At 44.6% G+C, this 23,595-nt stretch overlaps 1 protein-coding gene and 1 long non-coding RNA gene across 3 annotated transcripts in view; one reads left to right on the top strand and one right to left on the bottom strand.

Moving 5' to 3' along the window:
* The first annotated feature begins 1,611 nt into the window (after positions 1-1,611).
* The window catches only part of Katnal2 (katanin catalytic subunit A1 like 2), a 75,417-nt gene continuing 53,433 nt past the window's right edge, over positions 1,612-23,595 (top strand). Inside the window, exon 1 of the mRNA XM_006973843.4 lies at positions 1,612-2,317. Coding sequence (XP_006973905.1) covers positions 2,267-2,317 — 51 coding nt within the window. The 5' untranslated portion in view covers positions 1,612-2,266. The remainder of the gene's footprint in view (positions 2,318-23,595) is intronic.
* LOC143269627 (uncharacterized) lies at positions 12,105-19,635 on the bottom strand. Of its 2 annotated transcripts, none has more exons than XR_013046188.1 (2): positions 19,525-19,635; positions 12,105-18,589 (listed from the first exon to the last, which is right to left on the bottom strand). It is a non-coding gene; the product is annotated as an uncharacterized LOC143269627 (long non-coding RNA). The 2 variants fall into 2 exon arrangements; XR_013046187.1 differs by having other exon boundaries at positions 19,007-19,618.

The raw sequence follows: 23,595 nt of genomic DNA, 5'->3' as shown, positions 1-23,595 counted from the left end.
CAGGCACCCACACTCACACACACACACACAATTAAAATTTTTAAAAAAGGTTTTAAAAATACAGTTGCTTCATAGGGCAACAAAGCACAGCACAATAAAATGAGGTAGGATTGACTCTAAGTCACATAGTACCTGGGTGCTATAGATGTTTAATAAATTACTGATGTTAGTACTTCTAAAGTGGTGGTCAACAATTTTAAAAAACGACGAATTTGAATTAAGAAGGCTGGGTGTGATTGCTCATGCCCATGAAGCCAGCATTCAGGAGGCTGAGACAGGACTGCCTCAAGTAAGACCCCACCCCACCTCCCCAAAAAAGACTGAGTGTAAAATAATTTGTTATTGAATTTTCCAAATAGGAAAGAATTCAAAAGTACAAGTGTAGAATGTGTTGAAAAGTGAATGGGAGGAGAAGAGAAAGACTAGTTCTTCCAGAATGTTCATAGTGACTGAGAGGCATCTTAATTCCACAGTTAAGAAGGTAAGACTTTTCTAAGATTGAGGACACCAGTATTTTGTATCTGGATGGGAGAGAATGGATGAAGAAGGCAGAAAATTACCAAGAAGGAAGGTTTGGACCAAAAAGACAGAAGGGAAAAGACACAGAATTGCTGTGGGATGTCTTTCTGTATGCTGTAAATATATGTTGTTCCCTTTGGTTAATAAATAAAGCTGTGTTGGCCTATGGCAAGGCAGGATTAGAGCCAGGCAGAAAATCCAAACAGAAATACAGAGAGAAGGACAGAGTCCGGGAGCCGGGAGCCTGCAGCCCAAGGAGCAACATGCCACCACACAGGTAACGGCACGACCACGAGCCACGTGGCAAAACATACATTAATAGGAATGGGTTGAGTTAAGTTATAATAGCTAGCTAGAAAGAAGCCTGAGCCATTGGCCAAACAGTTTGCAATTAATATTAAGCCTCAGAGCAATTACTTTATAAGCAGCTGGGCGGACTGGGGAACCCTCTGACTACACAGAATAGTGAGTCATGCCTGTAAATCCCACAGCTATGGAGGCAGAGGCAGGAGGATCAGAGCAATATAGAGGTCGGTCTAGTGAAAATAGCGAGTTCCAGGCCAGCCAATGCCTCAGGATGAGACCCTGTCTCAGAAAGTTGAAAACAAGAAACAAGTGGGGCTGAAAAGATGGCAGTGTGGTGAGGAGCACTTCTTGCCAGAAGACGCAGTTAGGTTTCCAGCACCAACATGGTAGCTCATAACTGCTTGTAACCCCAGCTCCAGGGGATCAGATGCCCTCTTCTGGCATGTATGGGCACTCTACCCCCATACACACACAAAAATAAAATGAATCTTTTTTTTTTTTTTTTAGTTTTTTTTTTTCTGAGACAGTTTCTCTGTGTAAGAGCAAAGGCGTGAGCCACTATGCCGCTTAAAATAAATCTTTTAAAGAAAATGTTCTATTCTACATTAGCTTCTTAAAAAGGAGGAGGTGAGGAAGAGGAAGAAGAGAAGGAGGAGGAGGAAGAGGAGGAGGAAGAGGAGGAGGAGGAGGAGGAGGAGGAGGAGGAGGAGGAGGAGGAGGAGGAGGAGGAGGAGAAGAAGAAGAAGAAGAAGAAGAAGAAGAAGAAGAAGAAGAAGAAGAAGAAGAAGAAGAAGAAGAAGAAAAGAAGAAGTGAGGGAGGGAAGAAAGAAAAAAAGGGACGCCAATGAGGTCCTGAATGACTTAATATAGTTAAGAAAACGGAAGAAGGAAATCCTGGAGTCCACGTGTGTCCACTCCTGACGGAAACCGGGCTGATGCACAGGCAGATGAAGATGGGAAAGCTTGGTGCCCGGTTGTATTCCTGAAGGCCCCCGACAGTCAGTGTTGGTACCCTTCCAGTCCGGGCACGATTTCAAAGAAAAGCCCGGGTTACTGCCTAACCTTTACCCTTTGACGCGAAGGCGGGGTGTCAAAACACAGCCATTGGGCCACAACCGCCTCACCAACTGCCCCGACCAAGGACAAGTACGAATTAGGAGAACCCAAACAATCGCAAAGCCCGCCCCCAACGGCTCTACCAATCACACTCCCCCAGTCTCTTGATTGACTGGGGTCGCGCAAACGCTCTGGATCAAACGTTTAGAGTAACCTTGATTGACTCGTTAAAGAAGCTGTCTGAGGCCGGTGATTGGCTGGGGCGTCTGGGCCCTGGCCAATCCCGACGGGGGCGGGCTGGTTGAGCGTCGGATTTCCAGCAGCTGTCCTTAGACACCGGTCGGGGGACTCCTCTTCACTCCTTGTGGGGCCCTGTCTGTGTCTAATGGAGCTTTCTTACCAGACTCTCAAACTCACGCACCAGGCGCGGGAAGCGGTAAGGAAAGCTATCCCAAGCAAGCAAAACCCAGGCTTGTGCCAGGAACTCTTGTTGCAACAGGCAGATTCGCGAGTCCCCAGTTGCTATGGCGACAGAGGCGGCTGCCCCAAGTGGCGCAAGCGCATTGGCCCTACGTTCCCCTGGTAAAGGAGGCTGGGTTTGAAGTGGTGATCACGGCAGGATAAATCTGGGGTGGAAACATGGAGGGTTTGGGCATGACATTGAACTTTTTGAAACAGAGCTGCACGGTCGGTTTGTGATTAAGGAAACTGGATTTTGAGGGTCAGGTTAGGCTGGCTGCTCGTGGATGTGAATTTGGAAGTGCGCAAAATGAGACTGTTGAGCTGGGCGAGGTGATGCACGCCTTTAATGTCCGCTCCCGGGATGCAGAAACTGGCTGGTCTGTATAGCAAGTGCCAGTTCAGTCAGGGCGGATACATAGTGAGACCCTGTCTCAAAAACAAAACAGAAAGAGAGAGAGAGAGAAAAAAGAGAGAGACAGAGACAGAGAGACACACAGAGAGAGACACAGAGAGAGACAGATTGTTGAAAGAGCCTCCCCACCCCCCAAAGCAAAACAAAACAAAACAAAACAAAAAACCTCCCACTAACTCGAAGAAAGAACTCTAGGTTTGGGTCCTCAGTTGTCGTTACCAAGGCTAGAGCTCATAGGCATTAATTCACTCCCCCTAACCCTCTTCAGGGTCTCCCTGTGAAGTAAGAGAATTAACTGTGATCCTTTTCACACGAGGGTTTCGTGAATTTACAATACATCCCATGGTATCCTGTGGTCTAGGTCGTCTGCTACTGCCAGCAATATTTCCACAACAATGAGCATGAATTGAAAGCTTATCGTATTGCAGGCACCGGGCATGAAAACAATACTGTGGGTACTTGGGGGTGGGGTGAGGGATGCTGCGGGTGCTGGGGAAAGATGAATAAAATTAAAGCCAAGAAAATACGGACATCTGGCGCCTACTCGGGGATTCAAGAAGAGTCCTTTCTATTGATATATATATTTTTTAAAGCTCCACAGGTGACCACTACATTGTGTAGCTAAGGTTATGAATCATTGCTCTAGTGTCTTTTATCTTTAAAAAAAAAAAAAGTATTTATTTGTGTGTGTGAGTATTTTATCTGGGTGTATGTCTGTGTTCAGTGCCTGCAGAGGCCAGAAGAGTGCACTGGAGCCCCAGGGTCTGGAGTTACAGATGATTGTTAGCTGCCATGTAGGTACTGGGAATTGAACCTAGATCCTCTGGAAGAGCAGAGCCATTGTTGTTGTTGTTCTTTAAATTTGTTATCATTATTTTTAACAGAAGTTTCTCCTCCTTCTCACTTCCCCTCTATCCCCTCCCCCATCCACTCCTCCATTTCTATTGAGAAAAGTGCAGGCCTCCCATGAATATCAACCAAATATGGCATATCAAGTTGCATTAAGACTAGGCACCTCCCCTCGCAGTAAGACTGGGCAAGGCAGCTCAGTATGAGGAGTAGGGTCCCAAGAGCAGGCGAAAGAGTCAGAGACAGTCCCTGTTCCCACTGTTAAGAGTCCCAGAAGACCAAGCTACGCACACAACTATAACATATATATGCACAGGGCCTGAGAGAGTCCCGTGCAGGATCCATGGTTGTCGGTTCAGTCTCTGTGAGTCCCTATGAGCCCAGGTTAGTTGATTCTGTGGGTTTCCCTGTGGTGTCTTGACCCCTTAGGGCAGCCAGTGTTCTTAACCACTGAACCATCCCTCCAGCTCTTCTACCTTTTGAAGTGCCAATAATACCACACACACACACACACACACAACACACATCCTTCTGTTAGGCAAGTTCTAGAGAGTCGCCTGCCCATAGCTTCTTCCTCACCTAGGCGTTGTGGTTAAGCCCTCTCCACTCTGAGCCTGAACTACCTGCGTCAGAATCAGAAGCACAGCCCGATGATAAAGCCGAATCTTAGGCTTCAACAGGACTTACTGAAACAAACTGGTATGGGGCTTGTGAACCTGGCGTCATAAACACACGCCAAGTTTTAAAAGCACAGCCCTAAATGATCTACATGTAGAAAAACTCCAAGCTACTTGTAAAGCACTCTGCTCAGTGGCCCCGTGTCTTAGACAGGTGCTGTCCAGAGAAGACAGTGATTGCTGATGACTTAGCCAGTGGGCTATCTTAGGTATCTTTGTCTTAACTTGTTCAATAACCAGCTTTCCACCTTCCTTATACCTGTTCCATCTTCCTGACTCTGAGATCGAGCAATAAGAGACACCAAGTTATTCGAATCACCCACAGTTTCACTTATAGAAGGAAAATGGCAACAAATATTCTTCATTCTACTTCTGTAACTTATCTTTAATAGTTCCTGTTACTACCCCATCCTGATACCCAGTGAGCCCTCACCTGTCCCATTTCAGTAGCCTTTTATCTATGCTTTGTTGAGTCTGCCTCTCCCCAGTCTTCACTGAATGGGATCCTTTTGGCTGGGATATTTTTTTTTTTTTTTTTTTTTTTTTTTTTTTTTTTTTTTTTTTTGGTTTTTCGAGACAGGGTTTCTCTGTGTAGCTTTGTGCCTTTCCTGGAACTCTCTTTGTAGACCAGGACGGCCTCGAACTCACAGAGATCCTCCTGCCTCTGCCTCCCGAATGCTGGGATTAAAGGCGTGCGCCACCACTGCCCGGCGGCTGGGATCTTTTTAATGGCTTTCCATTATACCTGGAAAAACAACCCTAAACTTTGGCAGAACCTATGGAACAGTACTACAGTGAGACAGACAGCCGTCTGTCACAGGGTTCTTCCTCAACACTTTCTTCTTCATCTTCCTCAGTAGCAGATTTATTCTTTCTGATCAGACATATCTCCAAACTCCAGAGAGTTTGTACACTAACAGTTCCAATTGTGATTAATTTATTACCTGCTTGTCTGTAGGTAACATACTCTCGAAAATGTATTTTCTGAAGCTGAAAGACAAAGATTCAAGTCTGGTTTTGTTTCCTTGCTTTATTTTAGGCCCTAGATGGCGCTAAAGCAATGTTTAGATGTACTCAGGGTTGCGTGCCCAGGACTGTTCTGCGTGGGTGTCCTAAGGAGGGAAGAAGGCATAGGTGGGAGGAGGTTCATTATAAAGAGTTCATTATAAAGAGAACTGGCTGTCCACAGGAATTTCCATCACCTGATTTGGATACTGTATTAGGATTTCCAGAATGGTTCTTTAAGACAAGCGTCTGGTGTGGCCCTGTATGTTCTCAGATTTGCCATATTGTTATTTAGTTCAAAGGAATTCATGCCCTCAGGTCTGAAAAATACTGTAGCATATTTTAAGATGCTTTCATCTTCTCTCCTCCTCACTCCTTTTCTTCCTCTCCCCTCCTTTAGGAAGAATTTATAATGGATAAGTAATCTAGAAATGACTTTAGGTATATGGGGGAAAGTGTGTGGGTTATGTGCAAATACTGTTACATTTTACATAAGACATTGGAGATGCATAGGTTTGACTATCTGAAGGGAGTTGTGGAGCCAATGCAGCCCAGGACACCAAAGGATGCCTCATCCTCCACCCTGAAGTGTGTGTGTCTGGTGTGGTGTGTGCGTGCAGGCATATATGATGTATCTTGCAAGTTTTATCTTTTTTGAGAATTCTCATAAATACAGATTTGTATCATAGGATTCTATGAAATACTGATGCTATTGGTATCTTTGGGTGGCAGATTTTCTCTTACAGTATTTTAAATTTAGGGTTTAATTAAAATTAGACTATATTCAGGGGCTAGGAATATAGCTCAGTTGGTAGAATATCTTCGAAGCATGCAGGACGCCCTGAGTTTCATCTCCAGCACAACATGAACTGGAGATAACACTGAATGCTTGTCATCTTAGATAGGAGTTCAGGGTCATCTTGAGCTACATGGTGAGTTTGATGCCAGGCTGAGATACCTGAATGGGACCTTGTTTCAAAAAAGAAAGAAAGAAACTAAAATAAGATTGTACCCAGTTTGTATACCTCTGCCAGCTTTTTTCCCCAACTTGAATATAAGAACCTCTAAAATGTTCTGAGACCAGGCAGGTTGTAAGAAGCAATAGTTTCAGTGTTTTAAATGTGAACACACTATTAGAAACAAATCATGGCTGCATTAATGCCCAGGAATGGTTTTTGGAGAGCCTGGTGTACACACTCACGTGTACACTCCAGATAACTAGGACAGGAAACCAGTCTTCCTTTCTCTCACCCAGTCTCAGCTGGTTGGAAGAGGCCCTTCTCCAAGGGCTATCCACTTCTTTCTCATGTACTTTTTAAGAGGTTTCTGCTTTGCCTAGCGTGAGCCTTTTATATTAAAAATTATTTAGTATATGATTAGCTAATTGATGAAGCAGTTGACTAACTTTTAAAATGAGTGTTAAATGCCTTAGCTTTTATTAATTGCATGGATTCCTAAAAAAACAAGTAATTGAAAACCTAATTACCTCAGTGTTTTTCTTCAAAGAACTGAGGCTTATTAAACTTTAAATGTTAAAACATTTAAGCATCTATTGAAATACCAATAGCTATAAACAATGTTCAGTTCTAAATACTAATTAAACAGTTCTAAATCACCATAAAGCTAGGCTGAATTTTAAGTAACTCATGTTTTATGCTCTGCTCGGTTCTTATACAAGGAAGATTAACTACTTCAACTCTGACCACTACTGCAGCCTTGTGGGCATCTTTCAGAATGCTGTGGCTTTAAAAGCTGCATGTTGTGTGCACAGCTGTAATCCCAGCACACTGGAGGCAGAGGCAGGAGCACTGTTGGGAGTTCAAGGGTAGCCTAGGCTATATATATATATAGGCTATATAGTGGGCTGAATAGCTAGACCATGTTTCAAAACAAAACAAAAGCCCAGAACATAAATAAATGAAATGCTGTTGTTAAACCACATTCTTCTTGTACAACCTGGACCAAGAAAGAAAGACTTATCAAAGAATCTGGAACACTTTGCCAGCATCATGTGGTACATATGGAAACATATTAGCATCACCATGAATATCCAGGTTTTGTATTAAAAACATTCTTACTGGCTTTCTTTTGCACAAATAACTTATTTTGGGAGGGGGGTTGAGATAAGGTTTTTATAATCAAACTCACTGTAGATTTTGCTGTTCTCTAACTTGCATTGATTCTTCTGCCTCCACCTCCCATGAACTGGAATTACTGCCACGAGTCACTGTGCCTTTTAATCACCAAGAAATAGAAATTCCATCACCCAGATATATCCTTTTTCTTTAGATTTTATTTTTAAGGTTTGTTTTATTTTTTTGTTTCATGTATGATTACGTGTGAGTATGTGCAAATGTGAGTGCAGACAAGACAGCTGTGGGTGCTAAGAACTGAACTGAGGTCCTCTGTAGGAGCAGCACACGCTCTTAACCATGGGGCCATAGCTCCAGCCCTGATTTTATGTTTGTCTCTGTGTGTGTGTGTCCGCTATGTGCGTGCAGATGCCTGCAGAAGCATGGAACCCCCATAGCTGCTGTTATAGGCAGTTCCTAGTCACCCAGTTAGGGTGCTGGGAACTCGGGTCCTCTGGAAGAGCAGCAGATGTCCATAACTTATGAGCCTCATCTCCAGCCCTACCCAGATACGTCTTAAAAGGACTTTTAAAAACTGGTATATGGCTGGGCATAGTGGCACACACCTGTAATCCTAGCACCTAGGAAGTGGAGGCAGGCAGATTCCTGTGAATTCAAGGCCAGCCTGAAAAGTTCCAGGTCAGCCAGGGCTGCAAAGTGAAACCTTATCTCAAAAAATTGGTGTAGCCTTCTGCTCCAGTAGCTGATGTGATAGCTGGTCCCAGAATTAGCTCCCTTGCTGTAAGGACCCAAGTTTGATCCCTAGCACCCATATAAAGAGAGGGATGTGGTGGTGGATGCCTGTAGAACTGGACCGGCAGAGACAGAGGTTTCCCTAAACCTTATTGATCAGCCAGTCTAGCAAAACTGACAAGCTCCAGATTCAGTGAGAGATCCTGTCGTTAAAAACAACAGGGCTGGAGAGATGGCTCAGTGCTCAGGAGCACTGACTGCTCTTCCAGAGGACCCGGGTTCAATTCCCAGCACCCACATAGCAGCTAACAACTGTCTGTAACTCCAAGATCTGACACTCTTACACAGACACACATGCAGGTGAAACACCAACGCACATTAACAAAACAAAACAACAACACTACCACCAACAAAAAAAAAAAACTATAGAAATAATTGAGGAAGATACCTGAGTGGATCTCTAGTATACATGTGAGTGTACACACACACACACACACACACACACACACACACACACACACACAAAGAAAAATGAACTAAATATGCAACACTGGACCACTGACTTTAGACAAAGTGATGAGAGATGATTTTCTTCTTGGGAGCAGTGCCTGGGTACAGGCACAGGATGGAGACCTTGAAGCATGGCAGGTTTGCTGAGTCATATTGGAGTTTGGGGTGCTTATCATTGGGATTTGGGGATTGAAAAGTCATAGAGAAGAGAGAGCTACACTGAAAAGTGACCCCATAATTCTTCAGTTTGGGCTGAAGACTAAGTTGCACATTGCAGCCTCAGTGTGTGAGGCTGAGAAGACCAGTTACCAGAGAACTGTAAACCCACCACTCACTGGTGCTCTCACAGCACTGGGAGATGTCTGACTTCTGACCATGCCTGTGTGAAGAAAACTTGTGACTAGAGATCCCAGAAGAACTGCAAAGGGACAAGCAGAACTCGCCTGAGAAAAGCCTGCTTCCGGTACCCTCCTCAACAAGCCTTGGTAGGATCAGACCGCCCCGGAAAGCTACCCTGTCTGCCAAAATGAAACAGTTTCAAACAATGCCATAAAATGTTGACCCTCTGAGCTGGCCTGGTGACCTGCATTCACAGCACCTGGTAAACTGGGTCAGGAGGATCACCAGTTCAAGGCCAGCCTGGACTACCTGGTTAAGTTTTGGGTCAGTCTAGACCTTATGTTAGAAGACAGCAGAGGCTGAGTGGCCTGCCACTGAGCCTGACAACCTGAGTTCAGTCCCCAGGACCTTCATGGTTAGAGAAAAAGCCAACTCCCCTAGATGCCCCTCTGACCCCACCTGTACCCGCCCCCAAATAAATACAATTTAATAATGTTTTTAAAAGAGAGAAGACAAAACAGAAAGTCTTGATATCCTCAATGTCTGGCACCTGATGAAAAATTGCTACAGCCATAAAAACAAAACAAAACAAGAAAAGCCAGGACAGGACAAAAACCAGCCAGTACCAAATTGATCAGAAATATTACCAAAAACAAAATTAGTAGACAAGAACTTTAAAAAATACATAGTCAGTGGAGAAATGGCCCAGGATTAAACACACTTGCTGCTCTTGCGGAGGCCTGGGTACAGTTCCCAGTATGTACATCATGGCTCATTATTGTCAGTAACCACAGTTCCGGAGGACCTGATGCCCTCCTCTGGCTTCCGCAGGCACCAGGCACATACATGGTACACAGTCCTACGTGCAGGAAAGACACGCACATAAATAAATACCCTGTAACAATATATTTAAGAATCAGAAGGAAAACATGACCACAAAAAGGAGAAAAGCACAAGTGTAATAAGAATAAAGTAGAAAGCTGGGTATAGTGAAGCATACCTTTTTTTGTTTGTTTTTTGAGACAGAGTTTCTCTGTGTAGCCCTGGCTGTCCCGAACTCACTCTGTAGACCAGGCTAGCCTCTACCTTCCCAGTGCTGGGATTAAAGGCATGCACCATTCAGATGGCAGAGGCAAGTGGATCTCTCTGAGTTCAAGGCCAGCCTCATCTACATAGTAAGACCTTGTCTTGGAAGGAAGGAAGGAAGGAAGGAAGGAAGGAAGGAAGGAAGGAAGGAAGGAAGGAAGGAAGGAAGGAAGGAAGGAAGAAAACAGAACTTCAAGAGTTGAAATACACTACTGCACCCGAATGACAAGTTCAATGGATGGCGTAAGAAGTAGATTAGTGGAAGAACTCATACCAGAAATGATCTAAACTGAAGCACACAGAGAAAGGACTCGAGAAAAAAAATGAAGGACATGGCCCAGAGAAATGCAGTTCATATCCAACAGTGAACTTGGGGAGGAGAAAAGTATATGAATAAATTATGGCCAAACATATTCCTATAGATCATAAAAACCCCAAAGCCTCCAAGCAGGAGAAACACTCACTGACTTTGACAAAGCAAGCTTTTGTGGGCCGCTGCTTTGAAGCTGAAATGACAAGGAACCAAGACAGCTTCCAGCCAACAGGCAACCAGAAACAGGCCCTTAGCCCCGAAACCAATAAGGAGCTGGCTTCTGCTAATAACCATCCAGGCAGAGGGGAAACCTTGGATGATAGGAAAGTTGTAAATTCCAGGAGAGTATTGATTATGTATGTGTGTGTTTCTTAAAACTCATTGATCTGGGACCCCTCCCCATTTTATGTTTATGTGTCTACCTGAGTGGGAGCAGGTGCTCATGGAGGCCAGAAGAGAGTGTCAGATACTCTGGTGTTTGACAGACTCATAGATTTGAATGCTTAGGGAGTGGCATTAGGAGGTGTGGCCTTGTTGGAGTAGATGTGGCCTTGTTGGAGGAAGTGTGTCACTGTGAATGGGCTTTGAGATTTTAGAAGCCCAAGCCAGGCCTAGTGGCTCACTGTCTCTTCCAGCTGCCTTCAAATCCAGATGCAGAACTCTCAGCCACCTCTCCAGCACCATGTCTGCCTGCGTACTACCATGCTTCCCCCCATGACGATAATGGACTAAATCTCTGAAACTTAAGCTACCCCTAATTAAATGCTTTTCTTCATAAAAGTTGCTGTGGTCATGGTGTCTTTTTACAGCAATAGAAACCTTAACTAAGGCAGATACCCTGGGACTGGAGGCAATTGTGAGCAGCCTGACATTGGTGTTGGGAACTGAAGCCAGATCCTCTGCAAGAAGAGCAAGTGCTCTTAACTGCTCAGCCTGCTCCAGCCCTCTCTGTATTCTTCAATTAGATATATTTTGTTGTGTATAAATGTTAGAATTGATATAACAGATTTTTAAAAAATATTTGTGTGTGTGTGTGTGTGTGTGTGTGTGTGTGTGAGAGAGAGAGAGAGAGAGAGAGAGAGAGAGAGAGAGAGAGAGAGAGAGAGAGAGAGAGAGAGAGAATACCATATGTATGCACCAGGCAGTTGTGTGAGGACTCCTGTGAATGCTGGGAACTGAACTCAGGTCCTCCGGAAGAGCAGCAAGTGTTCTTAATCACTGAGCCATCAATTCAGCTTCAATACAGTTTGATTTTTAGAAAGGCATAAAAATGCAAACAGGCTCAGTGAACCTTTTGAACCCTGGGGCTTGGTAGACTGAGGTAGAAGGTTCTACCTTTGAGAGCTCAAAGCTAGCAGGGCTGCAGACCATAGCTTGTTTATAGAATGCGTTGGCACATGTCTACATGTCTGTAATACTGTCACCTAGGGGACAGAAGCAAGAGAATCATTGCAAGTTTGAGGACAGCCTGGTCTACATAGCCAGTTCAAGCCACCTAGGATTACATAGTGAGAGACCTTGTCTTAAAAACGAATAGAAAAATCTACAATAAAAAGTCAATGCCATTTTTCCTACAGTTGACCCTTTCCCATTTATATCTTACCCTATGTTGTCTGATACTTTTCACACGGAGACACAGTCACACACACACACACACACACACACACACACACACACACACACACACATTCACCGCAGAAAGGGAACCCATGGCAGACCAAAGTAACAAGTGCACTAACGTCCAACCTGGTGAACGAGTGAGTTTTTACTGGGGTTGCTACACGAGGGTGGGTGAGGCAGAGATGAGCCAGAAGCAGCTGCATGGCTGCAGAGCCCACCCCAGCAGAGCACTCCTGAAGCTGCAAAGCTGCGGTCCGTGCAGCTTGCAGGCAGTCCCCTGCAGATCACGGAGAGCGTGCGGTGCGGCACTGTTGTTATGGATCTGGCTTACTTCGTTTAACACGATGACTCCGGCTCCATCCAGTCTTCTACAGATGACAGGTCAGAGGATCGTCCCGGCAGCGGTGCTGCGCAGGGTCCTGCCCCAGCAGCTGTTTTCTGCAGCTGTCACTCTGGGAAGGGGCCCTAGTGAATCTTGTAAGTTTCAGCTTTTCCCGGATTGGTGAAGTTTGTTGACCTCCTGAGTCTCGTGAGCACAAACCCTCTCCTAGAGAGACTGCTCCAGTATGGAGGAAACAGCTCTAAAATGCTGGAGAGGAAACAGCCTTCAGTAACGCCTCATCCCTTTGAATGTCATAACATCACATGTGCTTGTATATTTCTTTATGCAGAAGAGAATAGTTTCTTCATTCTGTGTCCCCTTATTTTATTAGCTATCTTGAAAGTCTTTTTCTTTTACATATATTAACTTCACAAGATAGTGGTCTTCATTTTGGCGTTTCCATCCACGAATAGACTGTATTTTAAGTATATTCCCACTCTTATAAACCCTCTGTCTCCCTCCTGCTAGGTTCCTTGCACTTCCTAAATTGTCTCTTATTTATTTATTGAGTCAGGGTCTTACTGTATAGCCCTAAGTAGCCTGGTAGTTAGGTAGGGGTCATTAGGTAGCCCAGGCTGGACTGAGCTTTCCACAGTCCTCCCACTTCAGCATTCTGAGTGCTGGAATTACAGGCATGTGCAACCTTACTCTGCTTTAAAAGAGAAAAAAAAAAAATCTAGATTCTTTGGAAAGAGCATGTGACATTTGTCTTTCTGATTCTGTCTTACTTTTTTTTAACATGATAATCTCCAATTTTGCCCATTTTCCTGCAAACAATGTAGTTTTGTTGTTAAATTTATTCATAAAAATTAACATATAGTAAAATTTGTTCTCCTTGTCGTATAGCTTCGTGAGTTCTGACAAATGCATACAGCCATACGGCAACCCCAACAGACAGATGTTGAATGGATCCCTCATCAAGAGGGTCCCTCAGGTCTTCCTTTATGCCTTCATTACAATACATTGGAATCCACACTACACTTTGTCCATTTCCCCACTGGTGGGCATCTGGACTGACTCCACAACTTGCCTGTGGTGAATAATGTCTCAGTGAACATGGATAAGCAGGCATCTCATTGTATTCTTACTAAGATTCTTTCAAGTCTACACCCAGGACTGGTGTAGCGGATAGTATTATACCTTTGTGTCTTGTTTGTTTGTTTGTTCCTGAGACAGGGTCTCACTGTGCTCTCACCACACGTGTTCTGTCTCCCTCCCTGCTGTTCCCCCTAATGCTTGGGAAGTATTCCTGCTTTCTGTTGTCCTTGTAAGACTGTGTCACTTGTCCTCCAAGCTGACTTCAAATTCAACTGTTGCTGAAAATGACCTTGATTGAACTTCTGAGTGTTGGGATAATAGCCGTGTACTTCTGTCTGAGTTACTTTTCTGTTGCTGTTGTGATGGCTGTTTTTGGTTGTCAACTTGACTACACCTGAAATTAACTAAAACCCAAATGACTGGGCACACCTGTAAGGTTTTTTTCCTAATTAAATAATTTGATGTGGGAAGAGCCACTTCTAATCTAGATCTTTGTTGTGGGAAGATCCACCTTTAATCTGGGCCACACCTTCTGCTGGCAGCCTATATAAAGGACATGGAAGAAGGAAGCTTGCTCTTGATCTCCCTAGCAAGTCCACCCCTTCACTGGCATTAGAGCCCATTTCTTTGGGATTCTGGTGTACACTGAAAACCAGCTGAGACATCTAGACTCATGAACTGAACAACTACTGGATTCTTGGACCTTCCATTGGTAGACAGGTGTTGTTGGACTAGCTGGACCACAGTCTGTAAGCAATTCTAATAAATCTCTCTCTGTATATAGATTCATTCTATATGTTCTGTTTCTCTAGAAAAATCTAATACAACTGTGAAAAGATACCATGACCAAGGCAACTTATAAAGGAAAACCATTAATTGGGGACTTGCTTACAGTTTCAGAGGTTGTCTTAGTGTTCTGTTGCTGTGAAGAGACACCATGACCACAGCAACTCTTATAAAAGGAAAGCATTTAACTGGGGCTTGCTTACAGTTCAGAGGTTTAGTTCATTGTCAGCATAGCAGAAAGCATGGCTACACATAGACAGACATGGTGCTGGAGAGTTGCTGAGAGTTCTATATCCAGATCTACAGGCAGCAGGAACAGAGTCAGACACTGGGCCTGGCTTGAGCATTGGAAACTCCAAAGCCCACCCCCAGTGATGCACTTCCTCCAACAAGGCCACACCTATTTGACAAGGCCACATCTCCTAATCCTGTCAAATGTCACCACTCCCTAATGACAGAGCATTCAGATCTATGATCCTATGGGGGCCATTCCTATTCAAACCCCTATAGAGGGTAATTCTATGAGCAACAGACAGGCAGGTATGGCATGCTGGAGCAGTAGCTGAGAGCTTAACATCCTGATCCATAAGTTGGAGTCAAAGGGAGAGACTGGCATGGATTTTTAAAACCTCAAAGCCCACCCCCAATGACTCCTAATCCTTCCTCAAACAGTTCCACCAACTAGGAACCAAGCATTCAAATATATGAGCCTATGGGGGCCATCCTCATTCAAACCACCACAGCTACCATACCAGGTAAGAAAGATTTTTTTGGGGGGGGTACAAAATATTAGCAACTATGAAGGGAAAGATTGATAAAGTAGTCTTTATGAAAACTCTGTGTTTGTAAAAGATCCCTTAAGGAGAGGGAGAAAACCATGGGCTGTCTAAGGAGATGCTGGCAATCCAGGAACATCCTGGTCCAGTTTCAGGGATTGAAATTTTCTGGGCCTTGTACAGAATAGGAAAAGTGATCATGTGTGGCACAGACTGGTAATTGGAGCATTCAGGAGGCTGGGGAGGGAAGCTCACGAGTTTGATGCCAGCCTAGGTTAAACAGTGACATTGTGTCTCCAAAACACTCCAAGCAAAACAAAACTAGGACAGGAAAGTGGGCTGAAGCAGCTTGACATCTTTTATTTCTTTCTAGGACAGAGCCCTTGGTGTCTTACAGGCCTCCCGACTTGCTGGGTCCGAGACTCAGCTTTTGTGACTGACTGGGTCACTATGAAGTCAGCATCACCACTCAATGTCTTAGACTTTTCTTTTTGAGACAGGGTCTCACTACGTAGCTCTGACTACACTCACAGAGATTTGCCAAACTACCTTTTGAAGCTGAGATTAAAGGGGTACACCATGATGCCTGGCCCAGATTTTTTGGGAGCAGTAAATAGCCTTGGAAAAGGTGGCTTCAAGGGCCATGGTCATGTTCTGTGCAGCAGAAAATATGCACACACATATGTATGGGTGTATCATAAGGATAAACTCTGAGAAGAGAAAGTGCTATTTCAGAGACTGTGTGTGTGTGTGTGTGTGTGTGTGTGTACGTGTACCTTGAGCCTATATTCACAGGCTGGCCTTGAACACCAGAGAATGATCTTTAACTCCTGCTCTTCCTGGCTTGCTGGGCCCTGTCAAGACAAGGGACCTTAGATGAATATTTCTGCAGTTATGTGGAAACCAGCTAAGTGAGAACAAGAGAAGATGGTGTTTGCCAGGGCTGGCAAGAGAGTCCACCACCAACGGTCTTACACATAGACTCAGAGGCACACAGCGGAGAGCAAGAGCTTCCTTATGGACAAGGGGGAGGGGTTGGAGATTTCCTTTTTCCTTTTTTTTCCTTGAGACAACAACTATGTAACTCACTCCGGCCTTCAATTCACTGTGTAGTTCTGAATCTGTATCTTAAGCAATGGGATGACAGCTGTGTGCTACCATGCCTGGCTTGTTTTCTTTACAGTGAACTATGTTTTCTATGTCTTCCTTGTCTATCATTGTCTTTTTAAAATTAATTTTTATTTTTATTTTGTGTGCATTGGTGTTTTGCCTGCATGCATGTCTGTGTGAGGGTACTGGATCCTGGAGATACAGATAGTTGTGAACCCAGCTCCATCTGGAAGAGCAGTCATTGCTCCTAACTGCTGAGCCATCTCTCCAGCCCCCTATCATTGTCTTTTAGAAAAATTGTTGAATAAAAGTTACTGTAGATATAAAAAAATAAGATAAGTCTGGGTGTGATAGTTCATGCCTTTTATCCTAGCACCCGGGAGACAGAGGCTGGTGGATCTCTGTGAGTTTGAGTACAATGTGGCCTACATAGTGGATTCCAAGAGAGCCAGAGCTACATAATAGAGACACTTTCTAAAAAAAAAAAAAAAGGGAGAAAAAAAAAGAAAAAAAATTAACAGGCTTCAAATAAATATGTCAAAAATTGTCAGTATTTTAAACTTCAAGACTCTAAGACTCTGGGTGTCTGTCATTAGTCTGAGATTTAGCAAAAATCCTATGTATAATGTTTTAGTAATTTCTTGGTTTATATAGTGTAACCAGAGATAGTTATTTATGCAAATCCTGCACTGTCCACAAAGCAGGTTTTTAAGGAGGTGGGGTGACAGACACAGCCCTGGAAACCTTCAGGGGTCAGAGCCCTAGCTGGGATCATGAGAAGGATTCTAGTTTCTGTGGGAATTTCACTCCGAGGAGTGCTTCCGGTTTATCTTTGGTCCAGTCTTCTAATCTCTAACCTACTTGGCCACGGGGTGGGCAGTTTTCTGAGCAGTGGCTTGACGTTGACCATTGGCGTGGTGAGAACCCTTCTGGTGCCATGAGCTGTGGGATTCAAGCTGCTCCTGTGGCTGGCACTGCTAGCAGGGGTGTCTCTGTGTGGGAGGGCTGGTGGGGTCATGGCCTTGTGGTAGACTGCTGCCCCTCCTGTTCAAGAATTCTGCCTCTGGGGCTGGAGAGCTCTGGCTCAGCGGTTAAGAGCACTGGCTGTTCTTGCAGAGGTCCTGAGTTCAATTCCCAGCAACCACATGGTGGCCCCCAGCCATCTGTAATGAGATCTGGCGCCCTCTTCTGGCATGCAGGCAGAACACTGTATACATAATAAATAAATCTTTGGAAAAAAATTCAATTTAGGGTTGGGGATTTAGCTTAGTGGTAGAGCGCTTGCCTAGCAAGCTCAAGGCCATGGGTTCGGTCCTCAGCTCCGGAAAAAGAAAAAAAAATGAAAAAAAAAAAAAAAGAATTCTGCCTCCCGGAACATGGCAGGGTGGTGTGGCCAATGTCTGTTCCCCACCAGAGCTGTGTTTCTCAGGATTCTCCCCTCTTAACGCCTTTGTTACGGTGAATTTTCCATAACTGGTTTGTCTCTTCAGGTAGTTCCTGGTTGTGTGTCTCTGTGCCATACAGCTAAATAGGCAGGCGCTTTCCTACAGAGCCGGCTCAAGGACAGAAATGGGGATTCCTGTCACTTTTGAGATGAAATCTACCTGGTTTGTGAGTACCAGGTTGCAAAGCCTTCTTTTTGGGAAGATCGCCACACCTGGTAGCAGCAGAATCCACTGGCACTTTAGAACTCACTGTGGCCAACACGGCCAGCCTCTTCCTCCTCTTCCTGGGGTGAAGTGTTTTTCCATCTGGTTGGAAGGACGTCCACTGGGGCAGGAAGTGGGCTATGTTGGTCTGTAGCCTGGGTAATGCAGGGTGTGGCCGCCCTGTGGCTTCCATGAGACCGTTTCAGCTTGCTCCGTCTGTTTTCACAGGTTGCAGCTTTTCTGGCTTGTTTCCGTAGGTAAATAAAACCACGCCCACATTTTCGCTTATGCTTTAGGAATCACTTTTAAACGTCTTTTCTCCTTGAGTGGAGGCTGAAGTTTTCATTGTCTTTTTCTTCAGTAGCTGGTCATAGGTAAAGTATGCCTCTAAGAGAGGCTTCCGTGCCAGCTGGGTATATGGGGCTTCTCTTTCTGTGACTTGGGAGTGCTTGAAATCCGTTTTGCCCCGGGGAATCCCGTCTGCCACTATCTCTCCTCTGCTCAAGCAGTTTGGACCTGGCGTGTTTGGGTCAGACTGGGTTTCCTCCAAGCGCTGTGGCACTCCCGCTGGTTGTCTGAGTCCTGCCTGTATCAGACGGCAATGGCGTGGCCTTTTCCAGGAATTGACTGGGAGAGGTGGGGTCGGGATTCTCAAGGGATCGATCGTGGTTTCCTGATGTGGGATAGGGACAGGACAGGTAGACCAAGAGGAGGCCTTTTCACTGTCCCTCTCTCCTTTTTGAGACAGGGTCTCATCTAACCCAGGCTGGCCTTGAACTTTGATTTTCCTGGCTTCACCTCCCAAGTGGTGGAATTACAAGTGTATACCATGCCTGACTCCAGTGTACATCTCTGTTGGACTCACAATCCTGAAATTTAAAAAACAGTGTAAATGACCTTTATTCTAAATCTTGTTCGGATGATTATTTTTATTTTTATTGTTCAGATTATTAGTACAGGCTGGTCTGAAACTATTATTATCATCCTGGCTCTACCTCTCAATGGCTATAATTATGAAGTATGCTACCATGCCCAACTGTCAGTTTTAAAACTATAAAAGCTTAACTTAGGATTATTTGAGTTGCAAAGTTATAATACTAAGGATATTGAAAGCAGTAATAGCAGTCAAGACCCTTTTTTTTTTTTTCAGGGTTTCTCTGTATAGCTTTGTGCCTTTCCTGGAACTCACTTGGCAGCCCAGGCTGGCCTCGAACTCACAGAGATCCGCCCGGCTCTGCCTCCCGAGTGCTGGGATTAAAGGCGTGCGCCACCACCGCCCGGCTTACCTTTTAATCTTATAAACTGCTAATGACAATGGTGTGGTATGGAATCTTTCCTGCTTCCCCAGACTTTATATTTCTTCTCTGAATTCCTAAATCCAGTAACCAATTCATACTTGTATTAGTTACTTTGTTGCTGTGAGGAAGCAGCATGACCCCGGCAGCTTATAAAAGAAGTTTGCTGGGCTCCCAGTCACAGAAGGTTCAAGTCCATAATGGCGGAGAGCGGAGATCGTGGCAGCAGACGGCCGGCCGGGCAGTCAGAGCAGAAAGCTGAGCGCTCACATCCTGAGCTGCCGGCAGGAAATGACGCAAGGCCTTTGCCTCAAAGCCTTCCCCTAACAATGTACTTCCTCCAGCAAGGCTGCACTACCTGAACCTCCCCAGACAGCACCACCATCTGCGGACCAAGTGTCCAAATGCCCGAGACTATGGATGGCGTTTCTTATGCAAACTAATAGAATACCCATGATTGTAAACAAGTCTCCCTCCTCATCAATGCCAGGGTTACAGGCCTTCCCTACCACCACATCTTCCTCAAGACTTCTTTTTATGTTCAGGCACACAGTTGGTCAATTCTAGCTCTGTATTAAATACAGTAGTCTCCGTCCTGGATTCTGAAACATTCTAGTTCTAGTCCTAGAACTAGAACATCGCTCCAGTGTTCTGTTGAGTTCTAGTGTTCCGTTGGGGCTGTGCAGCCTGTGAAATTTAGGCAGTTTCTCAGTAAAATCAGGGAGTAATCAGAAAACAAACAAAAGCAGATTAGTACCTATGGGCACATCTACTCAAGCTTTTAGGCGAATATTAGATTCGGGGACTGTAGACTAGAACTATAATAGAAAGCATTTGAAACAAGAGATATGTCCTTCTTAACTGTTTGTTTTGGAGATGGAAAGCTCAGTGCGAGATTTCAGATCTTATTACAGAAACTGAAACGAGCTCATGAAAATTAATCTCCACTGCACCCGTAAAAGGAAATTGAAAGCACTAATGTGGCGTGTAGTGTACATACAGTAGCATTTCCTAAATATCTTCGGGGTCTAAATCTGGGAATGATATTCAATGCTTCCTTTTCCTCAGGCTGCAGTATCGTAGGATTCAATTTTGAAGCTGATAATGGAGGCATTTTGTGGCACAATAGCCCACAAAGGGAAGGAAGGAAGAAGTAAACAGCCAGATCATTGAAACAGGCAAACAAGATCAGATGTTCACTTCTGAGCTGCTTTGTGTTGGTAGACAGAAATTAATTGAGCATCTAATTGTGTCCATTTCTGGGGCACACTCTCACTTACACTTTCATTTGACCATTTGTTGGTGGCTCATTCTTGGTTTTTGATTCAGAAGATGATTTTCTATGCTAATTTGAAGGGCATGAACAGAAGGATATTGTAGGCCTGGCAGACGTTATACCATTAATTTAAAATTTTGTGAGTCAGGCATGGTGGCTCAGGCCCATAGGCAGAGGCAGGAGGAGCAGGAGTTCAAGGTCAGCCTGAGATAGAGAAAAAGTTCCAGGTTAGCCTGGGCTACAGAGGGAGAGCCTGTCTCAAAATTACCAGTAAAAGAAAACAAATGGGGGTCACATGGTCAGGATGAAGTGTTGACCTGTGTGAAAGAGTCCAAGAGTAAAAGACATTCATTTAAAACCAACAAGCGATTCTGTATGGCATTGTGCTGGTTAGATTGGCACTCCCCAGAACCACTGGGGAGAACCTCAGTTGAGGAACTGTTTGGTCAGATGGACCTGTGGCCATGTCTCTTAGAGACAGTCTTCATTGCCTTCATTGTATGTGAGGACCCGGCCACTGAGGGTGGCACTATTCCCTAGGCAGGAGACTCTGAACTACATATGAAGGAAGAGAGCTAGCTGGGCAGTCAAGCAAGCAGCCTGCTTACATCCTTTTCTCTCCATCCTTTACTATGGATGGTGACCAGCTGCTTCAGGATCCTGCTGCTATGACTTCCCTGTTGTGATGAACTGTCCTGGAATTGTAAGCCAAATACACCTTTTCTAAGATGCTTAGTCAGGGTATTTATCACAGCAATGGATGGGAAACCGGAACAACCACATTCTGTGTTGGACAGAAGTGCATCTTATATTTCCCATTAGATTTTTCTGTATCCCCTTCCACTGTACACACAGTGAGTTTCTATCTATCTTGTTTTTAAAATAAAAAGTACTTTATTTCAAAGCTGGTGACTCCCAACTGTAAGCTCACAGTCTATGTAATTAATACAGAAGCTTTCTCCCCCTCCCCAGTTCTGGAGACTAAGGCCTCTTGTATCTTACCACCTCCAGCCCTTTGGAAGCCATTTTTAAAATGGCTCCATTCTCAAGTAGGATTCTATCCGACTAAACTATAGGGTATTCTGTGATTTTTACCTTCTGTGTCTTTTATCACAGACAACAGGTCTGTGGAGACTGTGCATGTAGTGACTGAGAAACAAACAAAAGGAAATACGTTTGGAGAGAGATGGAACGGCTGCTGTTTTCCAGGAATGCAGCAGAAACTGCACATGTCCCTCCGATAGGCTAGTCCCCCTTTCTCCTTTTGAGACTGCGAAGCAGGCCCCCACCTCCTGGGCTGGTAGGCATGTGCCATCGTGCCAGGCTTTCTGAGAAAGTGCACTGTGTTCAGATCAGTTTAGGATCTGCACTTCCCTCCATCTCGAGAGTCAGGGGGTTTTGTTGTTGCTGGAGTCAGAGCTCTCAGCTTGTTCATCCCGATCAAGTATTTTCCTAGGTTGGTGCTTCAGTGCTTAAAGATTCTCCACAGATTTGAAAATAGTCAGCTGCTACGATTCTGACACATTGTGAAGCCCACTCTTCCTCCTGTTCCTCTAGAGCGCCCCCGGCATACAGTGTTTATACTTCTCTGCAGTCTGAAGAATTCCTTCTAGCCACCATTGTGGAGCCGGCTTAGTGTCCTAAGCTCCTGTAGCCTGCCTTGGTCATAGACTGTTTGTATTCCTCCATCAATTATGACAGTCAGGTATAGTAGCCTGGGTTGGCATCTCTGATTTTCAGAATTTAAAATGTATCGTTCCTTGCCCTTCCAGCTTTTAAAGTTTCTGTATGAAATCTGTTGTTCTGATAGGCTTGCCTTTATACATGATTGGGTGTTTCTATATTGCATATTGTGGTACACTTTCTGTTCTGGATATATAGAGTTTTAACTGAAATATGATGTGGGGAGTTTTCTTTTTCTGGTTCCATCTAGTTAGTGTTCTATATATGCCTGTTGTATTGGAGGGGCCTTTCCTAAGACTTACAAAATTCTCTGCTGTGATTGTATTGAAAATATTTTCTATGCCTTTGACATGAAGTTGTCTATCTTCTGTGCTCATAATTTTAGATTTTGTCTTTTTGCAGTGTCCCAAAGATCTTGCCTGCTCTGTTCATGTGTTTAAAAAAGTTGTCAATGGTCAGGTGTAGTGGTGCACTCCTTTAATCACACACAGCACCTGGGAGGCAGAGGCAGGCAGATCTCTGTGAGACAAGCCTCTGAGCCTGTCTGTGAGGGATTGTCTAGATTAGGGTAACCAAGGTGGGAAGACCCACCGCACATGTGGGAGTCCTAGACTGAGTCAAAGACAGACCGTGAGCTAAGCATTCATTTCTCACTGCTTCCTGGCTACGGTCACAGTGCCATCCGCTGCTTCGAACTTCCAATTGCATACCTTCCCTACTGTGATGCAGTCCCTGGAACTGTAAACAATAAACCTCTCTTCCCTTAAGTTGTATTTTGTCATAGCAACAAGACAAGTACCTGACCTGAGGAAGGAAAGTTTCCAAGGGCAATCACAGTGTAGCTCCAACCTAAAGCGGGGTGAAGATGGAGGTGTTACAGGAAGTCGCTGTCTCAACCAGCTTTTTCCTGATTCCTGGTGTTGTATCCAAAGAACTGCACACGAGCACCCATGCAGCAAAGCAACAAGAAGTTTTATGTAACGAGAAAGAAAGCAGGATACACTGCAACGGACCAGCAGCCTACTTGAGCTAGAGTGCCCAAGACCATCAGCTACTATTTGATAAGTCCTTTCATGGGCTCCAGGAGTAGGAGTCAGTTGCTAAGGGATATGGTGTGGGTGGTTCTCTGTTTTGATTGATAGGCTTGAGCTCTATAAGCCTTTCCCTACTGTGCATGTCCTTTCCAATGATGCCTCTAATTTTAATGCTATATATAGCAAACTGGGCATAGGCATAAGATAGTAAGTAAAGGGGATTTTCCCAATAAGTTCACTAAGGGGACACAATTTGCTTTAATGTATATGGATCCAAAACCAGTCAAGGTTAGATGGGCCCATTGTCTATAGCTCCCGATAACTCCAGTATGTATTTGGTAATAAAGGGGAGCTATCAAGGAATTGCCAAAGGAGAGTGACCTATTGCATTGTTGGGAGCAGCTTGATGCAAGTGAGGGTCCGAGATTGCTTGGGGCATGGTTAGGTAAGGAGTGTGAGTATAACCCAAGTTCTAGGCTTTAAGCTGTCCCAATGCTTGACTGCTTCAGATGTTCTTGGAGGGAAGCCATGGGGGGAGAGGAGGCATGTAATAGACATACTCTCTGATGTGTTCCATAGTGAGGAAA

The sequence above is a fragment of the Peromyscus maniculatus genome, chromosome 19 (assembly GCF_049852395.1).
Source record: "Peromyscus maniculatus bairdii isolate BWxNUB_F1_BW_parent chromosome 19, HU_Pman_BW_mat_3.1, whole genome shotgun sequence".
Lineage (NCBI taxonomy): Eukaryota > Metazoa > Chordata > Mammalia > Rodentia > Cricetidae > Peromyscus > Peromyscus maniculatus.
This window is presented reverse-complemented; position numbering and strand designations above follow the sequence as displayed.